Source organism: Ictalurus punctatus, chromosome 1 (genome assembly GCF_001660625.3).
Source record: "Ictalurus punctatus breed USDA103 chromosome 1, Coco_2.0, whole genome shotgun sequence".
Lineage (NCBI taxonomy): Eukaryota > Metazoa > Chordata > Actinopteri > Siluriformes > Ictaluridae > Ictalurus > Ictalurus punctatus.
The window spans coordinates 20,991,059-21,015,143 of record NC_030416.2 but is presented as its reverse complement, the minus strand read 5'-3'; the positions used below and the strand labels follow the sequence as shown (position 1 = coordinate 21,015,143).

Below are 24,085 nucleotides of genomic sequence, written 5' to 3'. Positions count from 1 at the left end.
AGATGGATATGAAAATAAGACCGCTTAGTATGCGTAACGTATTTACCATTACATTCAGTGGGTCAAATAATACTGCGCAAAGTACAACATAACATGAGGGCTTTAAATAACAAACACAATCAAACTAAAACACAGACAGCTGGGGTAAATCAAGTCATACCCTCGAACATCAACCAATGCGTAAACGGGAGGAGAACCAAAACCAAAACAAAGGCACGTGTCCATATGCAACTGATCAGTCTTGTGCACGCGTGCTCTCTACAGCCGCGCCGCAGTGCCATCTGCCGGCGAGGGCGTAACAAGCACAAGCAGTTCATGGGCTTCAGTACAAGAAACAGCACAGTTTGGTTGGTAAAATAACATCTGTGTATACAGTATATGTCTAGGCAGACTGTATCTACTATATGTTTATTCAAATGAAACATGACCTGCCCCTTACTGGTCCTGTATTACCTATGCCCGCAGCCAACGCGTGATTCCACGTGATACTGCATGAAATCGTAGGAACCCGTTTCCTTCGACACGCATTTTTAATTGAAACATCTGTATGTTGTATTTCATTTGAAGATCTAAAACTATTTAGTATGAGATATACACAAAAACAGAAGAAATCAAGATGGGGTCAAATACTACACACACACACACACACACACACACACACAGACCCACACAGACCCATCAGCCATAACATTAAAACCACTGAGAGGTGAAGTGAATAATGTTGATTATCTCAATACAGTGGTACTTGTCAAGGGGTAGGATATATTAGGCAGCAAGTTCTGGAAGTTGATGCATTGGAAGGACGATAAATGGGCAAGTGTAAGGATCTGAGCGGCTTTGGCAAGAGCCGAATTGTGATGACTAGATGACTGGGTCAGAGCATTTCCAAAACGGCAGGTCTTGTGGGGTGCTCCCATTATGCAGTGGTTAGTACCTACCAGAAGTGGTCCAAGGAAGTACAACCGGTGAACTGGCGACAGGGTCATGGGTGCCCAAAGCTCATTGATGTGCATGGGGAGCAAAGGCTAGCTGAGCTACTGTAGCACAAATTGCAGAAAAAGGTCTAGCAGGTCGTACTATGCTCCGCTGGGACAGAACTGAGGACTCCGGTAAGAGCGCGGGGGGGGGGGGGGGGGGGGGGCGCTGTATGTATGTGCATGAGAATTGGTGTAATAACGGAACAATGATAGATAAACATTGTTCCCCTGACCTCGAGTACATGTCTGTAAGATGTCGGCCTTTTTCCTACCGAGAGAGCTAACAGTAGTGATTATCACGGCTGTGTATATTCCACCCGACGCCAATGTGAACACAGCGCACTCTCTCCTGTTGAACAACATAAATGAACAGCAGCGGGCTTACCCCGACGGTGTTCACATAATTGCAGGAGATTTTAATAAGGCGAACCTGAAGACTGTACTCCCGAAATTTTATCAACATGTTAAGTGTTTTACTAGAGGGGCGAACACTCTGGATCATGTTTACTCCAACATTAAGCATGCGTATAGAGCCATACCTCTCCCCCACCTCCGCCAATCAGACCATCTCTCCCTCCTGCTCTCCCCTGCCTATACCCCCCCCCAGACGCAGTGTCAAGACCACTATAAAGACTGTTACCACCTGGCCTGACGATGCATTCTGCAAACTACAGGACTGCTTCGAACAGACAGACTGGGATTTATTTGAACATCAAGAGCTAGAAACATTAACAGGAACGGTACTGGACTATATCAAGTTCTGTATCAGAAATGTGACTGTGGACAAAAACATTCGGGTTTTCCAAAACCAGAAACCTTGGATGACCAAACAGGTCCGCACACTCCTCAAAGCCCGCGACGCTGCCTTCAGGTCTGGTAATAGAGCTCTGTACAGAGCCGCTCGTGCCAACCTGAAAGGTGGTATTAAGGAAGCTAAGGCGGTCCATAAGAGGAGCATAGAGTCCCACCTGTCCAGCAAAAATAAACGGGAGGTGTGGCAGGGCATACAAGACATCACGAACTACAGAGGCAGTGATGCGACAACAGGAGACCTGAGTGCGATGCTGGCAGAAGAGCTAAATTGCTTCTTTGCTCACTTTGAAACATCACAACAACAGCACTCCAGCCTCACCTCCATCCTCATCTGGCTCCCATACCAGTCCAGCCCTGCCTCCATCCCCTCCTGGTTCCTGCACCACTCTACTTACTGTGAGGGAACACGATGTTAGACGGATGTTTCTGGCAGTGGACCCCAGGAAAGCTGCTGGCCCAGACGGAGTACCTGGTAAGGTGCTCAGATCGTGTGCCCACCAGCCTGCCCACATCTTTACCAGAAACTTCAATCTCTCCCTGGCCCAAGCAGTCATCCCGTCCTGCCTAAAATCAGCCACAATCATTCCAGTGCCAAAGAAGTCGCCCATCACTAGCCTAAATGATTATCGTCCTGTGGCCCTCACTCTAGTTATCATGAAGTGCTTTGAGAGATTGGTTCTTCAGCACATCAAGGACTACCTCCCCCCAGACTTCGATCCTTATCAGTTTGCATATCGCGCAAACAGATCCACAGAGGATGCTATCACCGTAGCTGTCCACTCCATGTTGAGACATCTAGAGCAGCAACAGAGCTACGTCCGGATGCTTTTTATGGATTACAGTTCAGCTTTTAATACAATCATTCCAGACATTCTCATCACCAAATTGGTCACTCTTGGCCTCCCCCCCTCACATGTGCCTGGATAAAGGACTTTCTCACCAACCGGTCTCAGACAGTGAGACTCGGACCCCACCTCTCCTCCACTTGCACGTTGAGCACAGGTTCTCCACAGGGCTGTGTGCTGAGCCCCCTCCTGTACTGTCTCTACACATACGACTGTAGTCCAGTCCACAATAATAATCTTATCGTCAAGTTTGCTGACGACAACACAGTGGTCGGACTCATCTCAAAACGAGATGAGGTAGCCTACAGAGAGGAAGTCCTGAACTTGGCAGCCTGGTGTTCAAAGAACAATCTGGCTCTAAACACCAAGAAAACCAAGGAGCTCATTGTAGACTTCAGGAAGCACAACACTGAGCTAGCCCCCCTTTTCATCAATGGTGAGTGTGTTGAGAGGGTCCACACCTTCCGGTTTCTTGGCGTCCTTATCTCTGCAGACATCTCCTGGATGGACAACATCACAGCGGTTATTAAGAAGGCTCAAACGCAGCTACACTTCCTGAGGGTTCTCAGGAAGTACAATCTGGACCCCAATCTGCTGCTGATCTTCTACCGCTCGTCCGTCGAGAGCCTGCTGACATACTGTATCACGGTGTGGTACGGTAGCTGCACCGTGGCAGACAGGGAGAGGCTTCAGAGAGTAATAAGAGCAGCACAGAAGATCATTGGCTGCCCTCTCCCCTCCCTGATGGATATTTACACTTCCCGTTGCCTCAGCAGAGGAAAAACCATCATTAAGGACAGCTCTCACCCTGGCTCTGATCTGTTCAATATGTTGCCCTCAGGGAGACATTACAGGTGGATCAAAACAAGGACTAATAGATTTAAGAATAGTTTTTTTCCCAAAAGCTATTACCATTCTAAACACATACATGTACCGATTTCACAGTATATGTATATAGTGTCTCAAAACTGTGCATTTCATAGTACCTACCCCCTCCGCCCCAATATCTTGTTTATCTTGTTTATTTATCTTGTTTATTTGTCTGTTTATTTATCTTGTTTATTTGTCTTATTTATCTTGTTTATTCTTCTTGTTTATTTTATGTACATGTTGGCACGGAACAAAAAGGAGTGGCTCTTAATTTCATTGTACATGTGTATAGTGACAATAAAAGGCATTCATTCATTCATAATGGTAGTGGCCTCTTTCAGCATGTGTCCTGCCACACAAAATGGTTTGCGGAACATGACAAAGAGTTCAATGTGTTGACTTGGCCTCCAAATTCCCCAGATGGGTCAGTTTTGATGGCACAAGGAGGAGCTACACAATATTAGGCAGGAGGTTTTAATGTTATGGCTGATTGGTGTCCATCTTTCTATTTATCTATCTATCTATCTATCTATCTATCTATCTATCTATCTATCTACCTATCTATTAATTTATCTGTCTCTCTCTCTCTCTCTCATATATATATATATATATATATATATATATATATATATATATATATATATATATATATATATATATATATATATATATGTTGGACGAGTCAACATTTTTTCAGTAAATATATTTGAAGCTATTCACATTAAATAAATTCACAACATTAAAGTACACAAATAAATTTATGTGTAATAAAATGGAAAAAAGTACTGAAGATGCTAAGAAAAAGCAGTTCTCAAAGGCAAGGTAAGGTAAGGAACCTGCTGAAATCTGTAAATAGTTAGAAAGTAATTATACATCCTATCTGTGCAAGTTAATATCAGCTGGGTTAGTAAATTAATGGTCAATAAAAAAGCTTTTCATTACCAAGCTGTCACACATGAAACATCTCATGATGGGTAAAAACAAAGATCTCTCCCAAGACCTTCACCACCTTATTGTTGCAAAACATATTGATGGAATCAGATACAGACATACTTCAAAACTTCTGAATCCTACAGTAAGCACCATTGGGGCCATTATCCGCAAGTGGAAGCACCATCACTCCATCATCCATCGGCCACACACAAGAGCTCCTCGCAAGATTTCTGACCAGGGAGTCAGAAGAATAGTCAGGAGTGTAGCCCAAGAGCCAAGGACCACTCGGAAAGAGCTCCAGAAACACTTGGAGGCAGCAGGTGCCACTGACATAGAGAAAACAATAGGCAACGCACTCCACTGCTCACGCTCACTACGCAAGACTCCATTACTAAAGAAATGGCATGTTGAAGCTTGTTTAAAGTGTGCTACAACTCATTTGGATAAGAATATGATATACTGGGAGAGTATAGTCTGGTCAGATGAGAGTAAAATTGAACTTTTTGGCTGTCATACTACACACCATGTTTGGAGAAGAAATGGCACTGCACATCACCCTAAAAACACTGTACCAACCGTGAAATTTGGACGTGGAAGCATCATGATGTGCGGCTTTATTTCATTGCATGGTACTGGCAGACTTCATATAATTGAAGGAACAATGAATGGAGTCCTTTGGCGGGAGATTCTTGAGAAGAATCTGCTGCCATCCACCAGGATGATGAAGATGAGATGTGGGTGGACCTTCCAGCAGGACAACGATCCAAAGCATACAGCAAAGGAAAAATTCAATTGGTTTCAGAGAAAAAAAAAATCAAGGTGTTAAAATGGCCCAGTCAATCACCTGACTTGAATCCAATTGAACAAGATTTAAAAACAATATGTTTAGAAGAAAGGACCAAAATCACATCTGAATACTGCGGCCGAATAGTTTCTTCATACAGGAAGTGTCTTGAAGCTGTCATAACAAATAAATGCTTCTCCTCTAAGTATTAAATAAATTTCATTTAGCGTGCTCAATACTTTTTTCTGTGTCATTCCGTTTAATTACACATAACTTTATTTATGGACTTTAATGTTGTGAGTTCTTTATATTTCCAGATTTCTTGAGTTAATACCGATGTCTGGTGAAAATTTCATGTGAGCAGCCTCATGGGAAATATATTTACTGAAAAAAATGTTGACACGTCCAATACTTATTTCCCCCACTGTGTGTATATATATATATATATATATATATATATATATATATATATACACACACACACACATACACACCTATAGTGCTGCAGTACTGTCCAGGGCAATAATACTGGCTGAAAGAAAGACACTCTTGCTAAAACTATATTTACAGCTTTTCAGAAGAGTACTGAAAGGAAACATATCAGAAGACAGAAAAGGAGCTGATGAGAGCAGCTGCCTCATCTTGAAACTTGCAGTCAAGCCAAGTACTCATTTCCTCCAAAATTAACTCAAGCACTGCTCAATGAGTCAGCAACAATGGTCACTCCGGTGTGTGGGTGTTATGGCACATCCATTTCCTGAGCACTTCAGCACAGTAGAATGGCACAACACATTAGGTTGCTTCTCATGAATTCAGATCTCTTTCACCAAGGCATTTAAAATGGTTATGAGTGATGAAGAAAAAATTCTAAATGAAGTATTACTCTTTGATTTCACTCACCTGGCAATGACAAACAGAACACAGCTAACGCCGAGGTAGGCCAGCAGGATGTAGACCCAGATATCGGGGGTCATGGGCTTGAGGAAGGAGAAGAACCCGGTGTTGGTACTGTTTGGCCGGCGGTACAAGATGCTGATCCCTGTGTTCAGGAATGGCTTGGAGAAATCAATCACCTTCTCCCTCACAAAGGTGATGGTAAGGGGAGCTACAGCCAAATCTGCTCTCTAAGCATAAGGGGGAAAAGACAAAAAAGTTCTGTACAAAATTCACTAGATTGTAATTAACTAAAGGTTGTTAAACATTACATTTGTTTTCCCTTTAAAAAGTGTTTAAATACTCCTATAATTTATTCATTTCATATAAACGATTATGTAACCCAGTTTAAACATAACAATGAAAACATTAACAATGGTGTCTAAACCTTGGTCACCCACAGTGCCCTCCACTGATATTGGCACCCTTGGTAAATATGAGCAAAGACGGCTGTGAAAAAATTGTCTTTATTGTTTAACCTTTTGATCTTTTGTATAAAAAAAATCACAAAAATACTCTGCTCTCATGGATATCAAACAATTGCAAACACAGGTTTACCTAAAAACAAATATCTTTGATAAATATAGGTGTGCAAAAATTACTGCTACCCCTATGAATTGATATGAGAAAATACATTTGAAGTATATTCCCGTTTTTTTTTTTTTTTTTACATTTTTAGCACATCTGGGTGACTAGGAACAAGAAATTGTTCAACCATGACTTCCTGTCTCACAGAGGTATAAATATGAGGTAACACATAGGCCAAATTCCCTTAGTCATTCATAACAATTGGTAAACTATATCAGTGGTTTTCAAAGTGGGGACCGCAAGGGGGCCTCAACAATTTGGTGTGAAAAATAAATTCTCACTCTCAGACAACCACACACACACACACACAATCAATTCCTAATATAATGTAAAGATGTAAGATGTAATTATTAATTAAAAAAGGGGGATATATTCAGAAGTCTGTATTTTTAATGTGTTTTAAAGCCATCTTGCAAAAGGGGGGCCTCGGTCAAATGTTAATGCCATTTGGGGGGCCTTGCCCTGGAAAAGTCTGGGAACCCCTGAGCTATATTGTCTCAACGCACTGTGAAGAGAATGGTTCGAGTGGCCAAAAAATCTCAAAGGATCACAGCTGGAGAATTGTAGAAGTTAATTGCGTCTTGGGGTCAGAAAGTCTCCAAAACTACAATCTGAAGCCACCTACATCACCACAAGTTGTTTGGAAGGGTTTCAAGAAAAAAAGCCTTTACTCTCATCCAAAAAACAAACTCAAGCATCTTCAGTTTGCCAGACACTATTGGAACTTCAAATGGGATCAGGTTCTATGGTGAGATGAAACCAAAATAGAGCTTTTTGGCAATAAACACCAGAGGTGGTTTTGGCACACACAGAGAGGTAGCCATATGGAAAAGTACCTTATGCCCACTGTTAAATATGGTGGTGGCTCTTCTGGGACTTTTTCTACCAGAGGACCTGGACATTTTGTTAGGATACATGGAATCATGGACTCTATCAAATATAAACAGATTTAATTAAAATCTAATAAATTAAAACCTGACCACCTCTGCCAGAAAGCTTAAAATGGGCCACAAAATCAAGGTCCTGCCATGGCCATCTCAGTGCCCTGACTTGAAGCCCATAGAAAACCTATGGGGTAGACTGCAGAGGAGAGTCCACTCGCGTGGACCTTGAAATTTGAAGGATTGGGATTCTGTATGGAGGTATGGTCTCAGATCCCTTGCCATGTATTCTCCAACCTCATGAGGCTTTATAGAAGAACACTCAGAGCTGTTTGCTTGGCAAAGTAAGACAAAGTATTGACTAAAGGGGTGCCAGAAATTGTTGCATACCTATATTTAACAAAGATATTTGTTTTTGGATAAACCTGTGTTTTGCTTGCAATTGTTTGAAATCCATGAGAGGAGAGTATTTTTGTGAATTTCTTAACAAAATATGAAAAGGTTAAACAACAAAGACAATTTTTTCATAGCCTTCTTTGCTCATATTTACCAAGGGTGCCAATATTAGTGGAGGGCACTGTATGAAGTTGTGTAGATGTGTGCTTTCCCATAGAGTTTGGATAATATACTATTTTAAATGGTTAAATCCTAACGATATCATTATTATTATTGTGCATTCTACATAATTAAACAGTGATGTATGCAATATCTTAGTTGAATAAACAAAAGACTGTGTATGCCACACCAGTCTTCAACAAAGCATCAGCAAATCTGTCCCCAAAGGCTATCACAATCAGGTTTGCCAAGGTGATTCAACTGTTGACTTGAATGGCCTAGTTTCCTCACACCAACTATTGCTTTTTCTTGCCCTGTCTATAAATTGCAGGTGCAGGGAACCGTTCAGAGTCATGTGTCTGGCTGCATATTTAGAAGGTCACCATTTACATCGCCTCGCCCTGCTTCCCTCTCTCCTGGGTTGGACAGGAGGTTAATGAAACCAGCTGCTTGGTTCACGCATGGCTGCTTTCTTTCCCCCAACATGATGGAATCACAAAAGAGTTCAGACCTCCTCGTACTACAGCATGAAGGAAGTAGTGCGAGACTTGCTTGTACAAAATATTGCATTAGAAACATTTGAAAATGAACCATTTTCATTACAGGGGACACTTTTTCCCATTACAGAAGTACTGCAATACCCCTGTTTCTCCATCTTGCCTCTATTTGACATTTCAATTCACTGCAATGGCCTCTTGTGCAGCCTGGAATGTATTTGCTGTCATTGTGTTATTTCACTTCCCCATTTCCTCTAGGTTTTGGTTTTGTCCTTTTGAAGTATGACTGCTGGCTGGCAGAGAAAATAGCATAACATTGCATGCAGTAGTCTGGATTAGCAAAACCTGTTTTTACCACAGTGGTAGCTAAATACCTGCCAACAATCTGGAAAGAGTGACAGAGCGAAAGGAGTGTGGGAGAAAATAAGGGGGGAAGGACAAGTAGAGAAAATGTCAGTCAAATGGTGAACCTAGTGAGAACTCATTCAATATTTACATAAAGTACACACTGATTTCCATCTTTAGTTTGGCTTACCATGGCTATCCAACCAAACCTGCTGTTTATGCAGCTGACCAGCCTGCAGGCCTGCTTGGTTGTCACTAGTGACACTACACACACTGGTATGGTGAAACCAGCATCATCTCCTCCAACAGTGTCCCACTGAGAATCACATCAGTGAGTGTAATTTGCATCGAAAGAACAACATTATTAGCTATATTGCACCTGCTGCAGACTGATCCTTGCATCCAGTGGAGGGTAATGTCAATATTATCACTAAGAATCCATAAAAATCATACATTGTCTTTAATGTACCAATTTGACTAGAAAGTAAGTGCAGTGTGAGTCTAAATAAGAATCTAAATAAAGTGACTAGTAATCTAGACAATATCTAAACAAGGTGACTTTTCATTAAATGATATTCAAAAGGGGAATCAAAACACTATCTAAAGACCTGCCCAAAGAAATCCTGCTGGTTTGTAACCTGCCAGTGCAAAGGTTAATTTCCAAGACTAATACAATCATTCTGCACCAGGAAAAGAAAAGTTCAAAGAAATTATTGAAAGCCCAATATTGCCATGCCATTTATGTCCATGATGAGTGTATGTAAACTTCTGACAGCAACTGTATTGAAACTAGGGATGTCATGATACGAAAAATCGTGGCGTTAAAAAATTAGCAACGTTAACAAATAACTGTTTATCGCAAACATTACATGGAGCATAATGTTAGCTGGTTTCACGGCCACAATACCAGCTGCCTCAAACAAGCATAATATAGGGCCTGTCTTTCAGCTGCTTCGCCAAATTCCTCGCTTCCTCGGTGTTTCCTTGCTTTGTTTGAAATGAACGATAGCATCGGTTGCACACCAGCTTCAGAGCATCAATTATATGTTTGTTGTCATTCGCCTCAAATGCGAAGTATTTCCATATTTGACTCTTACCACCTTTCCGTTCAATGAGTCAGGGCAGAGTTAAACTTGTCGTTATCTTCTGCAGTTTTTCCTGTGTTCTTGTAGGCATTCTTCTTCTTCTTTACCACTTGTGGACCGACTAAAACACTTACGCGTATTTGCTGCCCCCATCAGTTCCAGAAGAATTGCAACCTCGACACCTTCATTACCAGCAGTACCTATGCTACTGCAGAAAAACAAGTACTATCATGTTTTGAGAATGTTGGTACCGACTTGGTACCGAAGTATCGGTTCTCGTGACATCCCTAATTGTAACAAAATCATACTTTAACAAGGACTGGTGTGTTACTTAGCACCTTGCACACCATGCCCTTTGTCCTACATGGTACATGGTATATATATATATATATATACATACACACACATACACAATTAAACTACAATCTTAAATTAATAATAAAAACTCACTTTTTAGAACTCACTTTAACAGAAACCTTGTGGTTTCTGTTAACGAACCCCTGCCTTAGAGGACTTGCCGGGTACACACTTTCTTCCTCAGTCACGTGACGATTTCACCTTCGTCTGATGGTGACTGAGGTCATGTTGGGAATAAAAGGTAACGCTGACAGAAAGTAAACTGAAGAAAGTCATTATTGGTGACTCTGGGTGTTTGCTAATGCTAGCGTGCATATGACGTCATGCGCCATCGTGGCTTATACTTCCGGATATTAAAAAAAAACGCTAGTGTTATATTTGAGATATTACCTTTCTAAAATACACACACTAGACGGTAGTGTAGAGTGCATAGTGTAAGTGTACAGTAGTTAATTTGGGACACAACTGTAGTATTTACTCTCCGTATTTAATCTCTGTTTTCAGAACAGAAGTAATGTAATGAGTAAACATGCCGCGTGCAGACCAACTAATCGATAATGAGATTCGTTGATAATGATTTTCATAATGGATTATTATCAATTTTATCGATTAGTTGTTGCAGCTCTACTGTTTATACTGTTTTTGTTGCAAAGTCTCATACAGTTTTCCTGTGTGTTACTGAGCCTTATTTTCCTTTTACATATTTCCAGTTTTCTAAATTGTGTCTGCCTTTTTTGTTGTTATTATTACGGATTACCCCAGTTTAATGATGTCTGCATGTGTATTGACTGCTGCATCTTATTATAATCATGATATTGGATAAACCTAAATAAAGAAGCCACTGAGTTTCTAGGAAAAATGACACATCCTCTGTAAAACATAGGGTGGTATATAGTCTGTGCATTTGCTGTTTGTGTGTGGCATTTTTGGTCACCCTCAAGTTGGTTCTCTGTGTGACAGGATGTGGTGACCTATAAAGTAGAGAAAAGAGGTCTGACTTACATTAATGAACCTATAAGAGTGTGATATGGTTAAATAAATTTGCTGGGCTAAGGGTGCTTTGTAATTCACTAATGAAACTATGATTTATGTGAGCTTGTAGAATGCCAGTTTGAATGCATGGCCCCATGCCTTACTGCCACTTTATTATCAAGTAGAAACAACAGACTAAACAGTTTTCTTGTTGTCTTCATTAAAGATACACGTCCTTGCATGCAGGTCACTAGTGAGCATAGCATGCACTTAGTTAGCACAGAACAAAAAATAATGAAAAGTGTCACTCGAATGTACTTGATGAATATAAATTGAGCTGATGAATATATCTGACAGACCCCATTAATATTGCTCCTCTTCTTTCTCATGTGTGTCATGACCAAGGACCCTCAAACTACACAGTGCTGCTTCAAAAATGAGAAGTATGTGCATTTGTATGGCCAAAGAAGCAAGTGGTCTATTGATGGTTAGTTTAATGATGCTTATAACTCTATGGAGAGCCCTTCTCAATCCATTACCAATCAAACAGCTAATGAAAATTATGAAAAGCTACTCCAACATTATTGGTCATAAACACTGCCCAAAATCTACCTGCGACATTCAGGTGAAGCCAGCAAAAAATAATGCCCACCATACCTTCGCCTTCAGTGTTACTTTGATTTAACTGACATGAAAACAGTCTATCTACGTCCTGAGGCAACTTGAGGTCAATTTCCTTAGTTTGGAAATTATTCTGATCAGCTTATCTATGTAGACAGCTGTGAGAAAGGCATTCAGCCATGAAATAGAGCACATAAAAATACACATGGCACATTCGATACCTCACAACCCTACTGATAATGACTAAGAATACCAGAGCCAGACGCATTGCTAGAATTATGAAGATGAAACAATTTTAGGCAATGGCTGATGGATGGATATGTTCAGAAAATTGGTGCAAAAGAAATATCTAGCACATTTATTTTTCTTATGAAACAATGAAATCTGTGTATTTCATAATTCAACAGATGTTACAAAGCACATGAATAAATAAGTAACTGCTGTCACTAGTTTTAAGCTGCATTTGAAATTTAAACTCATTCTAGTGCTAAATATATCTCATTAAAACCATAAGCATGTTGTCAAGACCTCAACTTATGTTATGGTTATGTTAATATCTTCAGCACCTGCCCATTCTGTATCTTAATTTCTGATTAGATGGCACTTTACTTCCTTAATATTCATGCTGAAGTCTAAATAATGGCCTGTAGTGGACACGGACACAGACACGGACACAGACACACACACATCTCTACCTTTGTCTGCACCAGCAATAATGTCTTTGTTCCCTCAAGGTGACTGTTATCAGACCGGATCTGGCCAAAGCGCATGGGATGATTAAGTGCTGCAGCAGTAGCTCACCTCTCTCAGCCCTTCCAACACCCTGCCGTTGACTCCCACCTTATGACTTCGTCTACTAAATGCCTCTTAAGCTATTATAACTCTCCTGTGTAAATCTGGGAAGGTGAGGAGAAGGGGAACCAATTCAAGAGGACAAATGCCAAAACAGTAGTACCTGTACCTAGAACTGTCTCCAAATTAAATTAAATAAATAAATAAGGCCGGCAGGGTGTGGTCATGGCTAACATCGACAATCTTAAGTGTCTTGAACTTGCTGCTATATTATTTGCTGATATACTGTACTACCAAGGTGTATGCATGCCCTATACAGTAGGACTGTTTCTTTACTTTTGTGCTCCACAGCTTTGTAACTTTCCAGTAGGCATTTTGGCAAAATTGGCAAAATTTGTTAATTTTTATTATAACCAGAGCATAGCTGAATTCTCGAATCAGAAGGCCTGCATTAATTTTCGCATGGGTCCTATTTTCGTACAGTAGTTCTGACTGTAACATAAATGATAGATTTATATGCTCTACTTCTAATGTCTTATCATTCCTATACTAACAGCTCATCAAGGTTGGGAGGGTTACTTTTAAAATGTATTCCATTACAGTTACACATTACTTCATAAAAAATTTAATCAGTAACGTAATCCAAGTACCAAATGAAAGTAATGTAATCTGATTATTTTTGGATTACTTCAAAGTCACATGTGTAAATAAAGTCAAGAGCAAAGCAATATGAACTAAAATACTTTTATTTAGAGCTTATTTAAAGCATAAAACATGTTCAATATTTGGATTTGTTTTATTTAAATAAATAAATAAATAAAAGATCACTGTCCCTGATGCAGGTAGCATTACATCACAAAAGCTAGGGTGGCCATATTCTGGTTTTCCAAAAAGAGTACACCTTTATGTGTGTGTCTGTGTGTGTGTATGTGTGTGTGTATGTGTTTGTGTCTTAATTGCATTCAAACAGTGTTACTATGAATGAAGACTTTAATACACTGAAAAAGCACACTATTAGCATCACATAAATATATATAAATAAAATTGGTTTCATTCTGCCCATGTTTCACATTTTTTCCTACATTCTTTGGAAAGTCCATGGAATAAAATAAAATATCAGATGCCACGAGTGTACCTTCTGTCATCATTTACACATTTAAATGGCCATGTAGTACGACGCAACGTGATAATATGAGATAAAAAAAATGATTACCTTATATCATAATGAAACTAAAGCCAAATCCCAGAAATTTTCTCAAATTTAGAAATCCTGGCTGGGCGCTTTTTTAAGGTCCGAAAAACTGGACATGTCCGCAAAAAAAAGGACATATGGTTACCCTAATAAAAGCATTTCAGAGAACAATTTTTGTTAATTTCTACCAAATTAATTCTGTGCAAAATTTATTTGTACATGCACCAGGGGGTTACTCATGTGAGCCATGACTGGCAAGAGAGAACCGGAGCTATAATCAAGTAGCTGTCTATATTGTGTTATGTCAAAAGATTAATTTTTTTGGTTTTAAATGAAAAAATTGTCATCCTGATAGCAATCTCATTTTTTACCAAATGTACCTTTTTTTTTATATTACTTTGTTGTTGTTTTTTTAACGTAACTGTAATGGATTACAGTTGCCATTTTTTTGCATCCTGATTACGTAATGCAGTTACATGTATTCCATTACTCCCCAAGCCTCTAGCTCATTTATGGATCTATAACTGAATCTATAACATGTTAATGATGATGATAATGAGTCTTTATTGATCACATATACATTACAGCACAGTGAAATTCTATTCTTTGCATAACCCAGCATGTCAGGAAGCTGGGGTCCGAGCGCAGGGTCAGCCATGATACAGTGCCCCTGGAGCAGAGAGGGTTAAGGGCCTTTCTCAAGGGCCCAACAGTGGCAGCTTGGCAGTGCTGGGGCTTGAACCCTTGATCTTCCGATCAGTAGCCCAGAGCCTTAACCGCCTCCACTGCCCCCCGTTTTAACATCTAAAACAAAAATATTAACAAGAACTAAACTTAACTTTTAACTAAACTTAATGTTTAAATGGAATGATAAATATAACATTAACATTAAATATAAAATATAAACTAAGGCTTTATCGGTAACTATAGAAAAAATGTTTGGTATAACGCTCGATAAAATCTAAACAGATATGGGACAGCCGTCCCTCGATCATAAAAGAATGTGCTACGAGTGACAAGCAAACAGCCAATAACAAATTGTCTATCTGTGGGGTTCGGTTGCGTTATAGCTATGTGACATCAGAACATACAAACAGGTGAAAATGAGTTCAGTGCCTGCTGAGGAGATTGTGAATAAAAAGGACATGTGAGCTCAGCCGTGGGGCAGATTTTTTGTTTTATTTTTGTCTGATCAACATCAGAACACCGCTGTGTAAGCTTTGCAAAAAAACCTGCCCTGGCCAAGTATGGAGAAAAAAGCTGCGAGAGACTTGTAGTGAGCATACACAGTGCTCCGCACATGTACGGTGCGTTTGACTCTGAGCAGCGGGCAAGGAAGAAAGTGACATTTTGCCGCTTTTTGTGTTTTCTGGAAGTAAGTGTTAAAGTGGAAGTTTTATGTGAGGCTAGGCTAACTATGCTAACAGGCTGAGCACAAACCAGAGCACCAGGAGTCACATTCTGTGCTTTAATGTGATGTTGAGCTCAAATTCACTCACAACCACAATATAAAGAGACTGTTTGAACACAATGACTTTTTGAAGTATTGAGTGTTATCACCATACCAAGAATTTGTACCTCATTTTGATTCATGGTCTTTGATCTTGTTTCTCATTCTCAATTCTTGCCTTGCCTCGTTTATGATTTTGAAGCTCATTAAGGATGCACGGGAATGTGACTAAAAATAGGTAATGTAACTGAAACTACTAAAAACACATTTTTGTTTTACATTTATGAAATTATTTTCAACATCTTTATTTAATTTAGCTTCTCTCGGGTTAACAATTCTTAGACAAGATCCAGGTATATAATTTATTTTTGTTTGTTTGTTTGTGTTTTACAATTATTCATATTCCTTAGAACCACACAGTGGAGTTTATTTTCAGATTTGTGTAGTATGTGTAGTATTGCTCCACATTTCTTAAAGATTTTAAATGGTTATTGTGTTAGTAGTGTTGATAGAGTGAAAGTCAGCTTATACTTACATGCTCCATAAGTTCTCTTATGATGCCATTCCACTGGCCCTTGTCATCCTGGAAGCCATATTTCCCATCAGGCACTAAACGGATCTCATAAGCAAACCCCAGAATACCAGCCAGTTCCTTCAGCAGGTCAACGCAGAAGCCCTCGAAGCGGTCATTTCCAACAAGTGCCTTGTCAGACTTCTTAAGCATGACATATGGCTCCTCCTGTGCAGGTACAAAACATCAAATGAAATGGTGAGGTCAGCTTTTTCTCTCACTGGTGAGCATACACTCGTAATTGAGAGAAAGTGATCACACCTAAATGCTCTAACAGGGAACTACAAAATATTCAAAGCCAATATACATTTACATAATTCAGTTCCACATTTTACAGCTCTGTCAATTTGATACTGATTAGTATTTTTAGTTTCATGAGCTTTGTTTTTCGTTTTTTTTTTTTTTAAATTATGGCCCTAATCCACAATAAAGTATAACTTGTGTGTGCAAATTGTTAAATTTTACATCCAATTAGTGGACATGTTGAGAGTGATTTACAAAACAAAAATAAAAAATCTAGACTTTGGTGTGAATTGTGTTCATATGTATCAAGTAACTAATACTTATATTTAAACAATAGGCCAAATAATCAACACCTGTATTAATGTTCATGCTATCAGTGAGTAAAATGATGTCCACAATGACTAATATGAAACAACACTTTAATGAACATGGTTATTAACTGGCAAACATTCAGAAGTGAAGCGCAAGTTCTAGTATTTACACCTGGAGATGAGAGTTCAGTAAGTTATCAACATTTACAGCATGTTGTAATTCAATTTTTGTTCATTTATGTGGACTTATTTTTACTCGTGGTTTGAATAAACATTAGTCGGTACAAGCATTTTGTTATCATTTCACCAGATATCAATTAATACATGTGCTAACTTGCTTTGTTACTTTCCTAGCATGACTTATGGTTTATTAATACTAAAGTTTAATATTAATAATTGGATTGTTAATATTAACTAATTAAAAGTAAAAGTCAGTTAATGGAACCTTCAAAGTTATTCTTTTGAGAAATATTTTCATTTTAAGAGACACTGAAATACAATTTTGGGAAACTAAAATAAAAATAAAAAAAGTTTTATTTTTTGCCTTCAAATGGTGGACATGGATTTACACAAAGGTAAGGTTAAGCAAATCACACTTTGGGCATTCAATTAAACTATTTGCATAAACACAATCATGTAAATGTATTTGCCTCTAACCACATATTTAAGAGGGCAAACAGGGTTTTTATTATTATTATTATGTCTTTTCAACTCAAACTAGTTTCAAAAGTATAAAGCAAAATCCACTGTAAACAGTTACAGCACCCAAGTTCTGCCTACCCTCATACACTTCCAAAGATTGTTTCAGAACACACAAGGAGACTCATGTAGTTTATAGGCTGGGCCCTAAATCTTTATAGCTAAGTAATACTTCAGCAGAAGATCATTATTTGGGTCATATAAATCCTTGATTAGGAACAGAATGCTGCAATGAAAACTAACATACTCATAATGTCATGAACAATATTACTGATGATCTTAGTAGGATGATTTTAGTAAAATGACTATGTATGGAGAAATGACACAGTACAAGTTTTGTAAAGTGTGAGTAATTCATTTCTGTCAGGAATTAATGGTGATATCTCTTCACTAGTTGACTATTTTGATATGTGTTACCCTTTATGATTGCATAGTCCAGCAATTCAGAATCTCTTAGTTAGCTGAATGAAACATTTTCCTTAGTTTTTCTCTTGTCTTTGTCTACTGTGACCATAATCTAGCTTTCACAGCCTTTTTATACTTCAGCAGGAATGGGGAAAAATATCCAGATGTTCCTAGAGAACAACCATGGCTGTCACTGCATAAGAACAGTGAGAGATTTATATGTGATGTTGCTCAGGATGAATTTAGAAATCAACTATACTGCTGTTCTATCTCTCATCCAGTTGGTTTGATTAAAAAATATATATTTGTCATTTGCATGGTTTTTATTTGCTGGGAAACTACCACTATGTTATTGGTGGTGTGTATACTGTAATAGCAGATACCAGGCCTTAAGAATTTAATTCCAAAATACAGTACAAGTATGTTTTGAAAAATGCACCCATATATCCATCAGAAACAACCAAATCCCAAGGGAATAAACATATCTATTTGATTTATAAAAATACATTTTTTACATAAAATGATGAACAAAAATGAGTAAGATGCAAAATCAGTTAAAGCATTTTACATAATAAACTGCAAAACAATGTTCGCTAAATGATGTAGCAGAAGTGCCCACAGGTTGTAATTTATAGAGACCATGTACCTATTAAGCACAAATACACCATTATCCCATATAGAGTGGGAATAATGATATATATATATATATATATATATACACACATACAATGTATTGCTACATACAGTGGTGCTGAAAGTTTGTGAACCCTTTAAACCCATATATTTCCTCATAAATATGACCTAAAACATCATCAGCAACAGAAGGGGAAGATCTAATATGCCAAGGGAGACTATTCCAGAGCCTAGGAGGAGCTACTGAGAAAGCCCAGTCACCTTTGGTTTTAAAACATGAACGAGGGACTGAAAGGAGTAGTTGACTGGATGATCGAAGAGATCACATATGTACTGCGGAGCAAGTCCACGCAAAGCTTTAACAACGAATAGCAACATTTTTAAATCAATGAGGAAACTGACTGGCAACCGGTGTAAAAATGTGAGGACAGGAGTAATATGCTCACGTTTTCTGGTGCCAGTCAATAATCTAGCCACCACATTTTGTACCATTTGCAAGCGATCTAGAGCAGTTTTAGGCTATCCAAAATAGAGGGAATTACAATAGTCTAACCTTGATGTTATAAATGCATAAATAACTGTTTCTTAAAGAGAAAATCGTTTTCTTGATTTTAGCAATAGAAAAAAAGCTACATTTGACAACAGCACTGATCTGCTTATCAAAACACAATGTAGGATCTAGAATGACACCAAGGTTTTTGACACAATCATGCACATTGGTAGACAGAGTGCCAACTGATTGAAAATAGCATTAGTTGAGACTGGTAGGCCAAAAATTATTACTTTAGTTTTATAACTATTTATCACAGGTTCGCCTCACACCTCCAGGGTTGGGGGTTTGATTCTCACCGGGGCCCTGTGTGTGCGGAGTTTGCATGTTCTCCCCGTGCTGTGGGGGTTACTCCGGGTACTCCGGTTTCCTCCCCCAGTCCAAAGACATGCATGGTAGGCTGATTGGCATGTCTAAAGTGTCCATAGTGTATAAATGGGTGTGTGAGTGTGTATGTGATTGTGCCCTGCGATGGATTGGCACCCTGTCCAGGGTATACCCTGCCTTGTGCCCGATTCTGCCTGGGATAGGCTCCAGGTTCCCCGTGACCCTGAAAAGGATAAGCAGTATAGAAGATGGATGGATGGATAGAAATTCATGTCCATCCAGCATTTAATGTCATAAAGGCATTCAAACAGATTTGACAGAACAGCTATTATTCCAGTTGACAGGAAAATAAAGCTGTGTGTCATCAGCATAACAGTGATATGATAAATTGTGTTTCTGAATGATGTGACCAAGTGGAAGCATATATAGCGCAAACAAAAGAGGTCCCAAAATGAAACCCCGAGGAACACCATAAGAGATTTTTTGCATGAGATGAGAAACAATTTCCTACATTAACAGAAAAAGTTCTCCCCTTAAGGTAAGAGTCAGACCACTTCAACACAGATCCCTGAAACCCAGCCACATGATTAAGTATCTTTAAAAGGATGCCATGATCTACTGTATCAAAGGCTGCACTTAAATCCAGCAGGATTAAAATACAGCAGGTACCATAGTCAAGAGAGAGTAAAATGTCATTGGTAACCTGTAACAAAGCAGATTCAATACTATGTAGTTCTCTAAAACCAGACTGAAATGTATCAAAAATGCTACAAGTACTCAAGTAAGAAGAGATCTAAGAATAAACAACTTTTTCCAAGACTTTTGAAATAAAAGATAGTTTGGAGATGGGTCTGTAATTATTCAGATCATGTTGGCCAATATGATGCCTTTTTAACAATGGCTGGACTACAGCATATTTAAACGCAAGTGGCACAACTCCATTTTCTATGAAGGTATTAATAAAAGCAGTAACAACCAGACTTAAAACTAGAAAAGCCTCTTTAAAAATGTGTGAAGGCAAAACATCTAAAGAATGTGGACTTCACATTAGAAACAATATCAGAGTTGTGAAGATGATACAAGTTGAAACTGATGTAGAGTGCTCTGATACAACAGTGTTTCTAAGAGAACAGAACTGTAGAATGTTATGTTAGACATATGTTCTCAACTTTATGAATAAACTGATCTACAAATTAATTCATCACACAGGACAGTAGAAGTCTCCAAAGGGCCACTAAAAGTAGGTTTTAAAAAGGCATTAATTGCGCTAAAGAATACCTTTGGCCTTTGTGCATTTTGTGCAATTAAATCTGACATGTATTTGAACTGTGCTTCTTTAACAGAGCTCTGATACTGCCTAAGACACTCCCTAAGAATTTCATAAGATATCTGTAGTTTATCTTTTTTACATGTGCACTCCACCTGCCTACACTCCTGTCTAAGGGCATGGGTGGACCCATTTAGCCAGGCCTGGACTGTATGCATCACCTTAGGTCTTTGTGACCTAAGGGGGGCAACTGAGGCAGCAAAGCAAGTACTGTTAAAAAGTCCAACCAATTCATCAGGATTGACACAAGAGGATATAACTTTCACAGAATTTGGCAGGTGAGTAGATATATAGACATCATTGAAAAGCCTGCCAGTAGTGGGATTGTACTGTCTGGAACAACACAGTGGATGATAAGATTTGGACATAGGACATACAGCACAGATTCAAAAACAACTGGACAATGATCAGAAATAGCAGCATCACATATTTCAAGGTTTGCCACAGAAAAACCAAATAATAGCACTAAATCCCTTCTGATGTGTAGGTCCAGAAATGAATTGAACAAGGTTAAAGTGTCCATAAGACATAAAAACTCTTTTACCAGAGGTTTCGACTGGCAACACACATGTACAGATGTGGCCATTGAGGGATCCTACAATTTCATGCGGTATCACATGGAATTACACGTAGGGCAGTCATGTTTCATTTGAATAAACACAGCTTGCTAGTGAATACAATAGTTCTGCCTAGACATATTCTGTATACAGCATATTCTTTGATCAACAAATGGTGCTGTTTCTTGTACTGAAGCCCATGATTTGCTTGTGCTTGGTCCACGGATCTGTGAACCTCCCTCAGAACCATTTTTCAACAAACAGCAAGAGCACATTAAACATTGTCCAGCCTGGGGAAAAAAAAAAGAATGTGTGGTTGTTTAGATTTAAGAAAAAATATTATGCATGGTTTACATAAAAAATATTACGTATCTCATCAAAATGTTTCTCATTATGATAAACCATAATTTTTTAAACAAGTTTATTTTTTTCCTCAACAAGAGTGAGTGTGGTCGAGTCACGTAGTATAGCTAACTATAGTATTTAAATTAACATGGCTACAGAATGTTAGCTAGGATAGCACAGTGGTAAAATGCAGTGTTTAGTATGCTAGCAACTGGAGTTTGAGCCTCAGCTCAGTTTGTTGTACAGTGGTCTGACACAACACCCACTCATGATTTTAGTGTCCTGGAGAGGGGGAAGAAGTAAGCGTGTTCTCCAGGTAGTCTGAAATTCAGGATTTTCCCTTGATTTTAATCAGATCCAAAGTAACTAGTAATTTGCTACTTGAGTAGTCTTCTCATCGTATATTTTACTACTCTTACTCAAGTAATTATTAATATTATTACTTTTACTTTCGACCACATATTTATCCCGACTGAACAGTTGTTCTACCAGGGTTCAGCTCTACCTGACCAGCCAACCTACATGTTGGAGGTGTGAAAAGGAAGGTGTGAAAGCATCTTGGCCAAAACAACAGCAGGACTTATCCACACCCTACACCAAGTAGGGTGCAAATGGCCCATAACCCTAGGCCCACACAAACTCAAAGTATGGAGGCCATTCCACTGAACTACCAAAAGATATTTCAAATGAAACTGCACGAAAAGTTTACAAAACAAGAGACTGACAGAAAATCCAGTGACTCTATTTGCAGACCTCCATAAGGATGGCAGCACCAGTAACCAGATATTTTACATGAATAAACCCCATGCATGTCACAGGGCCATAATTTCAAATTTTCCCTCTGCTGAAAGAAAAGGCATCTGTGGGCGTTTCCAGCTAAAATTAAAAAAATGAGGAAGACTCAACAACTATCAGCACCAACATATACAACCCCAATTCCAAAAAAAGTTGGGACATTGTGTAAAATGTAAATAAAAACGTTTAGGTTACGCATGTAACCCTGTTCCCTGAGAAGGGAACTAGACGTTGCGTTTAGCATAACACTCGTGCCTCTCGCGTGTGACTGGCATCTGAAGCTTGTGTAAAATCATGCCTATTTATAGGCCTGCCATGATCAGGTGATGCGTGATATAAACATGGCACATGTGAACCGCCATCAGCCTCTATTATCTGAAGCGAAGACGCAATTCACAGGCCTGCCCTGGTATGACAAAGCTACGCAATGTCTCATTCCCTTCTCAGGGAACAGGGTTACATGCGTAACCCAGACGTTCCCTTTCAAAGGGAACTTCGACGTTGCGTTTAGCATAACACGATGGGAATGAGAATACCCACTCTGTCATACCGAGGGTACAACCTGTGCAAAAACACCCAAGCCCGTGGGTCACTGCAAGACACTCAAGCCCGGGGTGGAATGAATATCCAGGCTGTAATAACGAATGAATATGTGTGGCGTAGACCACCCTGCAGCAGCAAACACATCCTGTAAGGATACCCCTTTGGATGGAGGCGACCGCCCTAGTGGAATGAGCCCTTATGCTCAGAGGCGTAGTGAGACCACGCACCCCATAAGCCATAGAGATTGCTTCCACTATCCAAATAGAGATGCGCTGGTTTGACCCAGCATCACCTCTACTGTTGCTGCCAAAGCAGACCAGCAGCTGCTCCGACTTACGCCACTGGACGGAGCAGTGCACGTAAGTACTGAGAGCCCTTACTGGACACAGCAGGTGCATTCTCTCTTGTTCCGGTGTGGGGAATGGAGGAGGGCAGGAAGCCTGCAACACCACAGGGTGGGCAGCTGATGTAGGCACCTTAGGAATATAACCCGGCATAGGATACAGGAAGGCCTTGGCTAAACCAGGGGCAAAGTCCAGACAGGAAGGGGCAACAGAGAGAGCTTGTAGATCTCCTAATCACTTGATAGATGACAGGGCCAGCAGAAGAGCTACCTTTAGAGTCAGAGTCTTCTCAGAGGCTGACTCTAAGAGGTCAAATGAGGCCCCTGACAGACCTTCCAGGATCACAGAAAGGTCCCAGGAAGGTATGCGCGGCCTGCAGATGGGCCTCAGCTGCCTGACACCACACATAAACCTTGAAGTTAGAGGATGCTGCCCCACAGAGGCTCCATTGACAGGGCTTGGCTGGCCGAAATGGCGGCCACGTAAACGCTAATTGTACAAGGAGCCCACTCCGCTGAGAAACGTTCTTGTAAGAACTCCAGGACTGTAGCTATTTTGCAGTTCACTGGGTCTACAGTGGATCCCGGCAGATGGGAATCTCCCAAGGAGTGCCATCTAAGAGGGATATTATCTCTGAGAAACATATTCGAGCTGGCCAATAAGGTGCTACTAGCAGCAAACACAGACTGTCTCGGCAAACCCTAGCTAGAACTTGTGGGAGCAGAGCGATCGGGGGAAAAGCGTACAGATGTGACCTCGGCTACATGGTGTACCGCTCCAGATCCATGAGTTGGACAGCTGCGTAAGACCGCACTCCAACCCACAAGGGAGGTGTCTGTCATTACCGTCTTGCGCTAAGGAGACACCCCTAGAGTGTGACCCAAGGCTAGAAACCGGGGACACTCAAATTCTCAGAGCATGTACAGTAGCCACTGCCGCGTGGCA

The 24,085-nt window shown here is 39.7% G+C and overlaps 1 protein-coding gene across 1 annotated transcript in view; it reads right to left on the bottom strand.

Annotated features, from left to right (window-relative positions):
• grik3 (glutamate ionotropic receptor kainate type subunit 3) overlaps positions 1 to 24,085 on the bottom strand; it is a 144,734-nt gene that overhangs the window by 36,348 nt on the left and 84,301 nt on the right. The window contains exons 10-11 of the mRNA XM_047157198.2: positions 16,026 to 16,229; positions 6,123 to 6,346 (exon numbers count right to left, since the gene is read on the bottom strand). Of these exons, the coding sequence (XP_047013154.1) occupies positions 6,123 to 6,346; positions 16,026 to 16,229 (428 nt within the window). The remainder of the gene's footprint in view (positions 1 to 6,122; positions 6,347 to 16,025; positions 16,230 to 24,085) is intronic.